The 14,356-nt window shown below is 48.0% G+C and overlaps 1 protein-coding gene across 3 annotated transcripts in view; it reads left to right on the top strand.

Annotated features, from left to right (window-relative positions):
* The window catches only part of LARGE1 (LARGE xylosyl- and glucuronyltransferase 1), a 500,680-nt gene extending 487,025 nt beyond the window's left edge, over window positions 1-13,655 (top strand). For all 3 annotated transcript variants that reach the window (XM_073213795.1, XM_073213797.1, XM_073213796.1), the window contains 3 exons: window positions 4,432-4,578; window positions 9,619-9,814; window positions 12,186-13,655. In XM_073213795.1, the coding sequence (XP_073069896.1) occupies window positions 4,432-4,578; window positions 9,619-9,814; window positions 12,186-12,383 (541 nt within the window). In that variant the 3' untranslated portion in view covers window positions 12,384-13,655. The remainder of the gene's footprint in view (window positions 1-4,431; window positions 4,579-9,618; window positions 9,815-12,185) is intronic.
* The last annotated feature ends 701 nt before the right edge of the window (window positions 13,656-14,356 follow it).

Raw genomic sequence — 14,356 nt, 5'->3', positions numbered from 1 at the left:
ACCTGCCATGTAGTGGAATGAGTGAGGAAATGACCAAGTGAAAGAACCGAGTGTGAAGTCAGACCTCGGGCAGTGGGGAAAGGCCAACCTTTGTGACGACTGTCAAGCCGCCGTGAGAAGGTGGGCAGGCAGCCATAATAATGGCCAAGGTGCATGGAGAGTCTCTTCCCTGCCAGCATTTTGCATATTGAAACTCATTTGGTCCTCACAAATGCCTTCTGAGGTTGTCACTGCTATCCCCATCCCCATCTTCACAGATACGGAAACTGTGGAACAAAGAGGGTAAGGAACGAGCCAGGATGCAAACCTAAGCAGCCCGGCCCCAGAGCCCTCGTCCCTACCACGGATGAGGGGCAGTCGTAAGAGCTGTGCAGTGCACCGTTGTTCTCATTTCTCTGAGACGCTTTCCTGTTATCTAATGCCAGGCACATGGGCTGTTCCCCTGGAGGCAGAGACCTGCCTCTAGGGCAAAGGATGAGGTTAGAGAGAGAGGAAGGTAGAGGTGCATGTGCGTGCACATTGTCAACTGCTAGGGTGTCTTAGGGTTTGGTGATGTTAAACACTAGGAAACCTCTCTACCTATCAGCCTACGCTTTCGTGCTTTTTCTAAACTCAATGCTGAGCCCCATGACAGCCTACAGGCCCTGCCCACCTCCACCCCTTGGTTGGCATAGGAAGCGTTGCTGCTCACTCACAGCCTCTGCCCTGCTCGCCAGTTCTCCCCAGTGGGAGCACAATAGGCTGAACCATTTGCATACTTGAGTAAGTTGAAGGGAGAGGCTGAGGGAAGATGGTACCCAGGAGCAGGGCCTGGGAGGCTCCAAGTTTCCCCCCTCTGGGCCAAGTGGCCAGACTGGAAGGGGTGGATTTACTCCATCTGGAACACCTGAACTGTTTTTGACATGAAGGACTCAGAGCTGGCTGGAGGCCAAGATCTAATAAACTCTTATTTCCGTCAACAAGCAGGCTGGCAAGCCCGAAATCTGCCTTGGTTGTGAGCAGTCTGTAGCCTTTTCTGAATCCTCTGCACTCGCCAGTTCTCTTGCAACAGGTCCCCCATAAGCTGAGCCAGAAAGAGGTAGGGGCCCTTTTGTTAATCAGTTATTCTAAGTCAGGCCCTAGAGTGATTATTCCATTTCATCTGTACCACAACTCTGATTGATTGAAGATGTTAACACTCATCTCTTAGATTTCTGTTTCAGTCTTGAGGCAGAATTCCTTCATTTCCAGAAAAGTTCAGTTTTTGCTCTTAAGCCCTTCAACTGATTGGATGAGGCCCACCCACATTATCAAGGGTAAGGGCCATTATTTAAAGTCAGCTGATTGTAAATGTTAATCACATCCACAAAAGATCTTCACAGCAACATCTGGACAAGTGTTTGACCAAGCAGCTGGGTGTACCATAGCCTAGCCCAGTTGACACATAAAATCCCCATTGTAGGCAGCAACTATCTTATAGTCGGTACTTAACGAGTGCCCAGTGTCCCACTGAGCACTTCTACGTGCACTTGCGATTTTCCTCCTTAAGATGTTTAACAAAGCATGAACTTTGAGACTGCAGATGGTTAAACTGATTTGCCCAGGAGGAGTGGAGTCAGACCTAGAAACCAGGTTTGTCTGATGACTGCAAACCACACTGCCTTCCAAAATCATCCAGTTTAATCATCTAGATTTAGCAATCTGGGGGGAATGAAAGAAGTGTGCCACAGTCACTCAGTTTGTCAGAGCTGGCTCCAGAACCCAGGTCTCAGCTCCCTCTCCAAACATCTCACCTCGCCATCCTGCCCCTCTGTGCCCAGAAGAGTCTGCATTTGAAACACTCCTTCCCCTACAGGACTCACTTCCTGGGACAACGGTGGCAGCAACTCTAGGTGGTCCGCAATTCCCAGGCGGGGTAGGATATACTAACAGGACACTGTGCAGAAGGGACCAGGCTATCACTGCCGTCTCAGGGAACAGACAAAATCACAGTCAGTGCCCCAAAACCACTTTATTGCTGAAAGAACTTCGCAATGAGACCCACTCAGAATATCAACATTGAAAGCTCCTTGAACTGAGTCTGAAAAGGAGCAATCTCATGACAAACCCATCTTCATGGCAGTTTGTGTTTCAGTGTGATGAAAGGGAGTGTGTAGAAAGCACTGCAGAATCGGACACTCTCTGTGCAGAGGCAAAGAAGGCTTTCTAGGACTCCCGTTTCTGGAGCCATGCTGTTTACTGGGTCTCCTTCCTCTGGGCCTTGCAATCTATCAGTCAGGGTTGTTTGATTGCAAGCAACAGAAACCAACAGTAGATAGCTTTAAAAATGAGAGGACATCAAAAGAAAACAAGGCAAAAAGTAGTTGAGTGGTATTTCTTATGGAATCATAGTAAGACTTGGAAAACCAATACTTGAGACCGTAATTAACCCAGGCAGCGCTGGGCCCTTCTGCAGCAGAAGCCCGGAAGCCTCCGGAGTGCTACATGACTGCAAGTCAGCTGTTTGGCCCCCAGACCCTGCATCGCTGTTCACATTTCCAGAAGTGAGAAACTGATTTGTTCGGCTTGGATCAAGCATCTGCCCCTGGACCCGGCCCAGGCAAGGCTTCATGTACGGCAGCATAGCTCTGGGAGCTGCCCAGGGTTCAGGGGCAATTATCTTTGAGCAGGGCACTCTGAGAAGTGGCTACCAGAATAGCCGTGTTTGCATTAGTAATCTGAGGCTTGTATAAGCAGATATCCACATTTATGGACCTCTACATCTGTTGTACGTGTGTACACACGTTGCCATCCCTTTGTTCGGCCCTCTGGGCCTCCTACTCCACTTCCCTAGCTTTCAATATCTTAAAATAATTCACTGCAAAGGCAATCTTGGACTTTTAGCATCCTGAGACATTTGAGACAACAATGTGACTACCAGGAGGAAAGAGGTACCTACTGGCTGTTTTGTTGGTGCCTGGCACATAGTAGGTCTTGAGTGACCATGGAATAAGTAGCAGCCACATATCAGTGCTGGCATACATCCTCTTCTCCCTCCTCCCTGTTGGTTCAGAGGCTTTGCCATCTGATGGGTCCAAGGTTCTTCTGTAGACCACATGTCCTGTCACCAACACCCAGAATCAATAAAGTACATGCCATTCCTGGAGGAAAGGCAATGAGCCCAGCATTGCCTATGTCTAATGTAGGATTGGTATAAAAAAGAATGCCTGGCTGTGGGTGAGGGAATCTTGGGTGTCTGAAAACTGTGAAGTCATTGTTCAGAGAGACAAAGTGCCAGAACAGGTTGGCTCAGACCCCTGGGACCCCACCTGGCTCAGCACAGCTCTCCCACACTCTGTCTTTGTGTCATCCTTTATGAGTCTCTCTGAAATAATGACACAAGGGCCATATATCATTTGGTGTATAGTGAACACAGTGTAATTACACAAAATGATACTAAGAGGATTATAAAACCAATTTCCAGGCCATCTCTCAACCACCCGCTCTCCAGTGGGAGCTGGTGAGATCCCTTAAGCAGCGGTGGTTTCTGACACCTGTTCTTACTGTGACCTTGTTGAGATTCCCCCTCATCATTCATGGATAACCAAACCCTGCCGATGTCCTTCTTGAACTGCTGCCCTGTTCTTGTCCCAGAAAGGACTGGGCTGATGTAGCTACACCCTGGTAGCGTGCCCATTCTTTGCAGATCAGCCTTCGATCCTGCTTATGCACAGTTTCAAAGGTTTGGTGAGCGTGGTGTTTAACAACGTGGCAATAGGCAGCTGTGTTGCTCTAGAGGGCTGCTGCTTCCAGTATTTCACACAGTGCCTCCCAAGGCCTTGCATTATCCAAGTAGAGACTGCTTTCTCTGTTTCAGAGGTAACAGGTCGCCTGTGATGGCACCAAGATCCAAACGGTAGTGGTCTGAGCACGAAGCCAGAATGAGGTACAGAGGTCATGGCCCAAAGGTCATGGAAGTATGACAGGGGCAATGACAGCACTACAGTATGGCCCTGACCAGTTGTTGCTACAAGCCTGCCATGGGCCACGTGTGCCAAACAGTACTAATATTTATATTACCTCCACACCCACAGCAGCTCCAGTAAGGAGATGGTATTGCCCCATGGTAGGGCGGAACAGAGGTCATGAGAAGCTGAATGACATGCCCAAAATGGCAGGATTCATAAACGGCCAGGCAGGATTCAAGTCCCGTCCATGTTCACTACAAGCCTCAGGCTCTGGGGCCCTCTCCGGACCATCTTCCCTCTAAAGTGATGACCACAGAGCTGCAATGGCAGACAAACCCTAAAGGGCAGGAACCGGGTCTCAGTCTACTCGGGGCTCCCGAGGAGCATCGGGCAAGCTGCTCGGCCTCCCCGGGCCTCAGCTTCCCCAGCTGTAAACCGAGAGGTTGACTTGGGCTGTCTTCCTGTACCTTCGGGTGCCATCCGCCTCCCTGCCCTCTCTTTCCAGGAAGTCCGTCGTCCAGCTCGACCTCGCCAACACCAAGAAGGCAATGATCATCCCCGCCTTCGAAACGCTGCGCTACCGGCTCTCTTTCCCCAAGTCGAAGGCGGAGCTGCTGTCGATGCTGGACATGGGGACCCTCTTCACATTCAGGTGAGCAGCCCGCTGCTGCCCTGAGTGCCCGAAGGCCTCGCTCTGGGACGGCCAGACCCCGCAGCTGCTGGCCCCAAGCTGTGTCCTTGGAACTTTCTCTGTCCATATGCCATGCACTTTGATTGGTACCTGGGTGACGGACATACTGTGTGCAGATGCAGGACTGGAAGGTTGAGCAGGACACTCAGCGTTTCCTTTAATTTCTTTTTTATTGAAGTGTGGTTGATACACAATCTTACATTAGTTCGAGCATATAACATATTGGTTCAACAGTTACCCATATTATTTAATCCTCCCGCCACTAGTATAACTACTGTCTGTCAGTGTAGGAAGATGTTTCCTTTTAATACTTCTCTTGGTTAGGTTCCTGATCCTGTCTCCTGCCTCTGAGGGCCCACTTTTATTTGCTTGGCCATTGATTCATTTGGTAAGTGGGGTTCATCCTATTAGTACCATGGTTGCTGTTTCCCCTTTTCTTTTCTCATGAGCAGTCTGTTCTCCGAGGTCCTCAGGCCTGGGATGGGTAGCAGTAGCTTCAGTATCTCAGGTCATCAAGGTGACTCTAAGGTTGGACGCAGTAGATGTGACCGCTGATCCCTGTTGCCTAAGTGACTGTTTCAAACAAACCCCCCCATTTTCCTGATTTTCCAGGCCCCTAAGTCCTGCAGGAACATCGGAGGGGAGCTCCCTGGCTCCTGTCCAAAATGCCCAGGGAGTTTGTATGGCTGCACGAGTGCAAAGGGATTCCTGTGTCCCAGGGACCGGCCATGGCACTGAGCATAGCACCCCTGGGGAAGTCGGGGTCCTCCTGGTCTCTTGACAGAATGGCCTGAAGAGAGAGCCGTTGCCTCTGTCTGCTCCTAGTTTAAAGAAAAACCTTCATTTTGCTAAATGTAAGAATGACCAACACTTCCTTTGAGTACAAGAACACATTTCTAGACAATCTGAATTTTATTGAAAAGATTGCAATACTAACTTAGGTTTTCATACCGCTATTAAGTTACTAGAATTTTCTAGAAGGTTTTCGCAAGCTCTGTTTTGTGAAAATAACTTCATGAGACAGGTTATTCATTCAACAATTCAGAGAGATCCTTTTGCACATTGATACAGATAAAGAAACAGAGGAGTGGAGGGGTCCCCATGGAGTCAGGGCTCAAACTCAGCCGTCTTCCTCTGCCCAAAATTCTGGAAAGTAACCTGAAAGAGTTTAATACCCTCTAAAACCAAGCCTTCTTTCTTTTCAAAAGAGAGTAATAACAACTGCCATTGTACATACCCCATGCCAGGCACTGTGATCAGTTCATTTAATCCTCACAACAAATCTGTGAGGCAGATACTGTTAGCCCACTTTACAGATAAAGAAACTGAGGCCCAAGAGGCTAAATAGCCTGTCCAAGGACACACCACCTGTACTTGGTGGAGCCTGGGCTTAGCCCAGGTCTGGAACTACAGAGCCAGTGCTCTGAACCACATGCCATCAGCCCACTGATGAAGTCCTGAATGTTCTTACCTATCACTGCTTGAAGATACAGGTAAAAATTGAGACCCTGAGACCAAACCTTAGTCTGAGTTTCCCATAGATGCTGTAGCCTATTGGCTTAACACCTGGCAAATTTCCCTGGCATCCTTCTTTCCATCTCTATCCCCAGGGGATTTGAGAAATCATTTCAAGGCCCAGTGTCTGGGCATGAAACCTGGGGATGTTGCCTGCTGTGTCCATGACTACTGCCCTGGCCAACAGCTTGCAAGCCTTATGTCAAGGTCTCGGGATCAGACCTTCCCTCTGAGATCTTGCTTCTGTCACATCCCTCCAAATGGTAAACTCTTAGTCTCCAAGCAGCTGAAACTTACCCCCCACTGCTCCTGGAATGAGGAGTCATCTGTACCCTGACTGGTTCTTCGGGCAGTGGTTCTCAGAGTGTGGTCCCTGGACCAGCAGCCTCAGCATCTACTGCAGAGTTGTGAAATGCAGTCTCCAGCCCCATTCCATACCTGAGGTCAGAAACTCAGGGTGGAACCCAGCAATCTGACTGATAAAAAAATAGTCTTCCAGGTGATTCTGATAACACGGGTTTGGGAACCACTTACTCAAAACCGAATGCACCGAATCTCTTAAACATCCTACAGAATGTACCCAGGAGACCTCTCACATCACTAATTTTTTTGGAGGCGACCTGGTGTTGATGGTCTCAGAAAGCCAGCCTGCAGTCCAGTGTCTCCTAACAGGTTCCTCAAGGCATTTTCAGGCTGTGGTTTGCTTTAATGGCAGTTTAAGTGCACCTTGACCGTATTCTGTGCTGACCAGCCACTCGGCATGCTGTCAGCTTCCCAGGATGAACTAATGGAAGATACCTCCCCACCCAGGGGTCAGGACCAACTGAGCTGTCCCTGCCATTGCCCTCTCTTGTTTACATTATGATAGGCCAAAAGTTTATATTCTAAATAAGATGGCTGATACATGGATACCACTGAGAGGAAGACCACCGTGAATTATCCTATCTAGGAGCAAACAAAAGGAAATAATAAGAGAATATCTTCATATTTTGAGGAACTGCTATGTGTAAGACACTACTCTTGGTGTTTCATGTGCATTAATTTACATAATTCTCATAAATCCATGAAGCGGTCTTTGTTATTATTTCTGTTTTACCAAGAGAAGGAAACGAAGTTACAGAGGGATTAAGTCGCTTTTCTGCAGCTATTGAATTGACAGAATTCAACCCCAGACAGGCCGGCTCCCAGACCACAGTTTTCATCCACCTTGTTAAACTGCCTGCCAAGGAAGTAGCATTTATTGAGTACCTCCTGTATGCCAGCACTGTGCCACACTCTTTACACTTCTCATGGAGCTCCCCAGCAATTCAACAAGATAGGTTTTCTTTCTCCCAGGAGATGCAAGAGGAAAGTAAAGCCTAGTTTAAATGCTTTGTTGTACAAGATCCACAGCTCCTGAGTGGCTGCAGAGGTGACATTTGAACGCTGGAGCAGGGGCTCCACTGTGACGTGCTTTGAACCTAATGCAAGTTCACAGCCATCAGCTGCACGGGGCCAGTTCTGTCAAAGGCGTCAGATGTCAAGCCTGCCTTTGCAGCTGGTTCACAAATGGAAAATCGACTCCTTCCCGGCCTGATTTTTGGATTAGTTCCGACATCTCCCAATCTCTCTCCTTTTCACACTCCATTAAAGTGGAGTTCATCAGCCTTTCATTTTTCTTCCATTCAAGTGACCTTGGTTTTAGTGGAAATTGCTGAATTGGCGGACTTGGGGATTTGAGTCCCTGCCTTCTCCTGACCTGTCCATCTCACCCAGCAATACCACCTACTGACAGTCCGTTTACGGTGCCCATTCACCAACACTGGACGGTTCCCAGGGGTCAGGGAAGTCCAGACTCATGGTGGAGGAGCAAAATAAAGAAATAGCTGCCTTCTCTAACCTCTTTCTCTTGGGCCCTGTCTACTGCTTTGCTAGGCTCCCAGCCTCCTGCCCTCTCTTTGTAGCCTCTAGAGACATACCATGACCCCACTAACTGGCTTCTGTCTTAGGTACCTGTCGAGTTTTTAGATTATTCATTCATCAATTTATTCAACTCAGTGTACAGTCATTGACTGCTTGCTCCCTCTACAGGCCAGAGTGTGGGTAACAGAGACATATTAGAGGAGTAACCCAGTGTAGCGGTTAAGGGTCCCGGCTCCTTGAGCCAGGCTGCCTAGGTTTAAATCCCAGCTCCATCTCTTACTGTTTATAACTTGATATTGGATAATCTATAAGAACTTTTCTACATAGCACATTTACAATACAATATAACCAGGATATGGTAAGTGCTTAATTAGTTTCTTATCATTGCAGTTTTGTAGGTGTATTCATTTCCTATTGCTGTATAACAAATTGCCACAAATCAGAAGCTTTAAACAATATAAATATCTTATCTCACAGTCTCTGAGGGTTGGAGGACCAGGGAGGGAATGGCTGGATTCTGTGCTCTGGGTCTCACAAGGCTGCAGTTCTCTAGACTGTTTGTCCTCCTCTGGGCTTGCTGGTTGTTTGCAGAATTCCTTCCTTGCGGTAGTAGGACTGAGGTCACCAGTTCCCTGCTGGCTCTTTGCCATGTGGCCTCCGTAGGCAGCTCACACATGGCTCTTTGCTTTCCTCTAGACCCAGACCTAAAGGTTCCACATGATTAGGTCAGGCTTGCCCCAATCATCTTCCCTTTAATTATTCCAAAGTCAACTGATTAGTAACCTTAATTACATCTACAAAGATCCCTTTTCCAAGTAGCATAACCTAAGAGTGATATATTCACAGGTTTTGCCTCAAGGCGAAAAACATTATACAAGGACAGGTCCCCTGCAGGTCATCTTAGACCTCTGCCTTCCACAGTGTTCTCTGGTAGGAATAACACTAGTACAGACTAACTAGACGTTAGTCCCAAGAAATGGAGCCCCAGAGCACTCCCGGAGTTCACTTACCCTTTGTAGTGAGAGTCTCCTCATTAGTGAAGGATGTAAATAATGGACTGGATTAGTTCCTAGGGTTGCCGTAACAAAGAGTACAAACTGGGTGGCTTAAAACAACAAAAATCTATTTTCTTACAGTTCTGGAAGCCAGAAATCCAGAATCAAGGTGTTGGCAGGTCCTTGCTTCCTCCAAAGGCTCTAGGGAAAAATCCTTCCTTGTTCTTTCTAGCTTCTGATAGTGGCTGGCAATCCTTGGCTTTCCTTGTCTCATGAGTGCATCACTGCAATCTCTGCCTTGGTCTTCACATGGTATTTTCCGTGTGTATCAACTTTTCCTCTTCTTATAATGACACCAGTCATTGGATTAGAGTCCACCCTGATCCACTATGGCCTTGTCTTGGTCACATCTGCAAAAGCCCCCATTCCAAAAAGGTCACATTCCTAGATGCCAGGATGAGGACTCAAACATTTCTTTTTTGGGGCCACAGCAAGGCCCCCATCAGCAGTGCTTTCTTCCTCCAGATCTGCAATGTTTGGGAAAGCTCAGCCTTCCTTCCACTCAGTGGCTTTTCTCCTTGTGTCCCAGGTACCACGTCTGGACAAAGGGCCATGCGCCCACAAACTTCGCCAAGTGGCGGACTGCCACCACGCCTTACCGGGTCGAGTGGGAGGCTGATTTCGAGCCCTATGTTGTCGTGAGGCGGGACTGCCCTGAGTATGACCGGAGGTTTGTGGGCTTTGGTTGGAACAAGGTGGCTCATATCATGGAACTGGATGCGCAGGTGAGCAGGATGGGAGGTCATGGACCTGGTGCTGCCGGGGGAGGAGAAGCCCAGATCTAAGAGCTGAAAGGGGACCTTTGAGGGAAGATAGCAGAGCCCTGAGAGGGGGCATGATGTGTTCAGTGGCCTAGAGTGAGATCATGGTAGCCCTAAATCTCAGGGTCTATGATTCCCAAGCCATTCATTTTCCCTCTACCCTTGGGTGAGAGTTGGATTCCTAGCCAGGACCCAGGCAAATGTGAGTGTCCTGTGACAAACCACTTCACCCCCTCATCCTCACTCAGTGATGAAGTTGAGCAAATGATCACTATTCATCACTCAGCCTGTGAGTTATGTAAGTACACAAAGCATTCTAGGAGTTTCACATAAATGACACAAAGCATACAGCTAAGATGCAGCTAATTATTCCACCCTGTAGCCAACAGTGATGAATCTTAGGCTGTATTTAGTCATGAAACACTTCATTCATTCAACTACTGCTTACTGAACACCTATTTCAAAAGAAATCTGCAGAATTCTAACAGGTTACACCAGGGGGCTGCCAGCTTTTTCTACAAAGGACCAGATAGCAAATTTGAGGGGGTTCTGTGGAGCCCACAGGTCTGCTTTGAACTATTCGATTCTGTCATTGCAGTTCAGTTACAGACAGTATTTGAACAAATGGGCATGGCTGTGTTTCAGTGAAACTTTATTTATACAACATGCAGTGGATCAGACAAGCTGGTTTGTCAACCCCTATATTAAGCAAAAGCAAACCTTAACTAATCTGGATAAGTTAGGAGAAGGATGCCCGGGTCCCTCAACCCCATCCTTTTTTCTCTGTATGCTGTTCTCTAAGGACCTCATGGAGCACAGTGCAAATATTTCTCAACAAGAGCACCCCAAATTCAGAAAGAGCAAGGTTAGATGCTCAGTGCTGGCCCCCCTGAGAATCACCTGGAGAACTTTCCAGCAATTCCAACATGTTTGAGGGCAGTCCTGGCTGATTTTAATCAACATCCAGGGTTGCAAACAACTGATAGAGAAAGAAGGTTGTAGAATAGTGTCTACATTTAACAACATACAGCATGATCTTTAGTATCTATTCTTTCAATAATACTTGGAGGTGCTCCAGTGCCGCTCAGACAGAAATGTTTAGTCGGCCTCAGCTTCTGCCTGAAAAAAAAGAAGTTTCAGAGTATTTGTGTATCTGGCAGCATGGGGAAGTGAACTGGTTCAAATAAAGTTAAATTTTTCCAGCAATGAGATCTGGGCTTTGTTTGTTAGGCAACTTTGCCAGAAATCTTGAAAATATCTTATTTTCCTTTCTTTGCCAAAAGCATGTGCTAAAAATAATTTTACCCTTTTCAGAGATTTAAGGACACAGAGTCCCCATCTGACAAACAATCTACCCACACCCGCAGGTGCTAGCAGGGTCGGTAGGGCTCTCTGTCCGCACAGGAAATGTCCCAGACAGAAGTTCTTGCATTTTCTTTTGGTGGCTTTTCTCCCCCTTTCCTCACCATCAGATGTCATTTCCTGCTGCTGTTAGTATTCCTCTGTCTGTATCGACCACCTTTCCCCATCCTGATTTTCCCTTTCCGAGTTTATTCTGATCCATTGCATTGGGAAACCAGACCAAACCTTATCAGATATTATGTCTAAAATTAGAATACCTAGATTCTGACTGAAGGTGTGCTGGGTTCTCCTCTGAGTTACATGTCCTAAATTTGTGTCACCTCTTTTGGCTGTTTGGACGCTTTTTACCTTTGATCTGAGGTTCTATCTGTATTCTGCAAGGGGAGGAAGCCATATATATATATATGGTGGTGTGACTTGCAGTAAGGATGTGTAGTGGGAGTTTTGCTGTGGATGAGATCAGTCCAGCAGAACCTTCTATTTTTTTTCCTTTACTCCTTTTTGGTCCCCATTTCTGTACTAATCCGTGGAGGCTGTCAAATCTCCTCAAGCCCTATAAGAAATCACATAAAACAGATGTCATTTAATTGAGCAAGAGAATCTCCCACAACGTGCTTCATGCTAGAGCAACCACATGGGTGTTGCTCACGTACATCAAGAACACTATCACGGGTCATGTGCTCTGCCCAGCATTATACATATATCACTGCTCATCTTTCAAAGGACATGTTAGTACTTGAACTTTAGAGGCGAGAAAACTAAGGTTCAGAGAAGCCAAGTAATTTGCCCAAGGCCATGGGAACAGCCCTGCACTGATCCTGCCCGGCGCGGTGGTCCTGTCCGTCATTCTGCGCCCCCCCGCCCCCCCACCCCCTTGCTCCATTCACTCGTTCGTCATCCGGCCACGTGCTTGGGCGTGCGCAGTCCGTTGCTGAGCATGCTTGCAGGTGCTCACGCTGCTCTTGTCTTCCAGGAATACGAATTCACTGTGCTGCCCAATGCCTACATGATCCACATGCCTCATGCCCCCAGCTTCGACATCACCAAGTTCCGGTCCAACAAGCAATACCGCATCTGTCTCAAAACCCTGAAGGAGGAGTTTCAGCAGGACATGTCCCGCCGCTATGGCTTTGCCGCCCTCAAATATCTCACGGCCGAGAACAACAGCTAGCACCGAGAAGCCCACCCCTGGGAAGGCATCCTGCAGGCAGAGAGCCACGTGCTGTTTGGGGCCCAGCCTTCAAACTCAAAATTGAGCGATGCTTTTTTGGATTGTATTCATTTGTCTCTTTGGCCCCACAAAGCTGCCCACACCACGGGGACCTGGAATGAGGATCCGGCTGGCCTCCCTCTGCCCCGGGACCCGGCGCTCCCCGAGTGTGGCATCTATGCAGTCTCTTCGAGAACAGGGCACAGAGAAGGGAGAGGGAGCAAAGGGCTCGTCCTACCACAAAGCCACAGACCCCATAGGTCTTTAGGGTGTCCCCATGTTTTGTAAGACAGGGAAGGCAGGGTGCTGCCGGTTAGCGGTCCCAGGAAACGAAAGCAATCACGCGTCTTCATTCGGAGGAATCTTCGTTCTTGCCTGTAATCCAGCTGGGTACCCCAGGGGAGGGCGCACCGATGTTCTGAGCCAGCCATCTGGAGAAAACCCGGTGGGGGACATTTTACCTGGCAGGACCTGCTGGGGGGTTGGTTGGTCCTTTCTCCTCAAGGTCACTCTTGTTTTATTTAGATTTATTTTTGTTTGGGGGGATTTTGTTGGTTTGTTTTTGGTCCTGGAACATCTGGTCTTTTAAGGCTCTGAAGGAAAATGAGCTGCCTCAGCTACCATCCCTTTATCAGCAGTGGCCCAGCAGGGGCGACGAGAGTTTTCGGCCGGTACTTACACAGGGCCGCCTTCTTCAGGGTTACCACTGAGGCCCCCATGACCTCAACTTCCCGCTGTCCCGAATCCAGGGGCCAAGATGGGGATGCAGAAATACCAAGATCAACTGACATAGCCGGTCCCGTTTCCCTAGTGGTGACTAGGCATGGGGAGAGGGCGTGGAAGAGACTGTTTCACTGCACATGAAGGGTACGAACCTCTTGGGCCTTTGCAAGAACTTGAATCATTCATGCGAGCCCGGCTCTGAAGAGCCACGTGCCCATTTGGAGCCCTTTGGAAAGAATGCGTTGGTTCCTGCCCACTTCACTGTGGTGGGGATGGGGTCCTGACTCCAGGCTCCCTCCGAGACCTGTCCAGAGGATAGGCGAGTACGTTCACGGCAACACAGATTGAGGAAACACTGGACTTTTGACCCATTTTCTGGAATCTCCAATATTAATGTTGTGTTTACACGGATGAGAGCAAGAGTCAGTGCCCTACGGTCTGCTGGGCTGTTTGTATTGAGTTGCAATGTGACCAGCGAACGCTGCATTAAATAAATGAAAGTGCGGACTATTTCTTCCCCACTCCCTTCCCGCTCTCGTAAGAAGCACCGAGGCATCTCAGTGCAGAGCAACATCGATACATGCAGCCTTACACTTTCAGTTCCCCCGTCTTAGTTTTCTCATCATTTGAACTTTAACTTTTGTTCTCCTTGCCCAGGGTTAGTTCTCACCTTCTTCTCTAATCCACAAAGCAGTTGCCGATTTTCCTTTTAGCTTCCATCTCAACCCTAAAGCCAGGTGTTTTATATCCCAGATGTGGGCTAGCAAGGTAAACTGTGGCAATGAATAATAAAGTGAGCCCCCCATGCCTTGGTCCTGGTAGTCATGGGAAACACCCCCCAGCAGTCTGACTCCTGAGACGCCTCTAGGTGTTACATGCTCAAGGGGATATTTCAGTAAGGTTTATAAAAAAATCTAGGGAAAAACTATTAGGACTAATTCTCACACAGATTGTGTGTGTGTGTACACACGTGTGTGTACATATATGTCATGCGCATATATTACGTATATATAACGTATATTACAGAATTAACACATGAATACTATATAAAGTAAAACATTACAGAAGTATTCAGAGTGCACATTAAAGCCCCTTTCTCCACTGGTGTGTGGGAGTTGACTCCTACAGCTCACAAGAATTTACTATGTGCATCTCTTCCCTACGCCGTTTAATGACATCACATTTGCAGTCTGAAATTGGCCATGGTGGGA

The sequence above is a fragment of the Manis javanica genome, chromosome 10, assembly GCF_040802235.1.
Source record: "Manis javanica isolate MJ-LG chromosome 10, MJ_LKY, whole genome shotgun sequence".
Lineage (NCBI taxonomy): Eukaryota > Metazoa > Chordata > Mammalia > Pholidota > Manidae > Manis > Manis javanica.
This window is presented reverse-complemented; position numbering and strand designations above follow the sequence as displayed.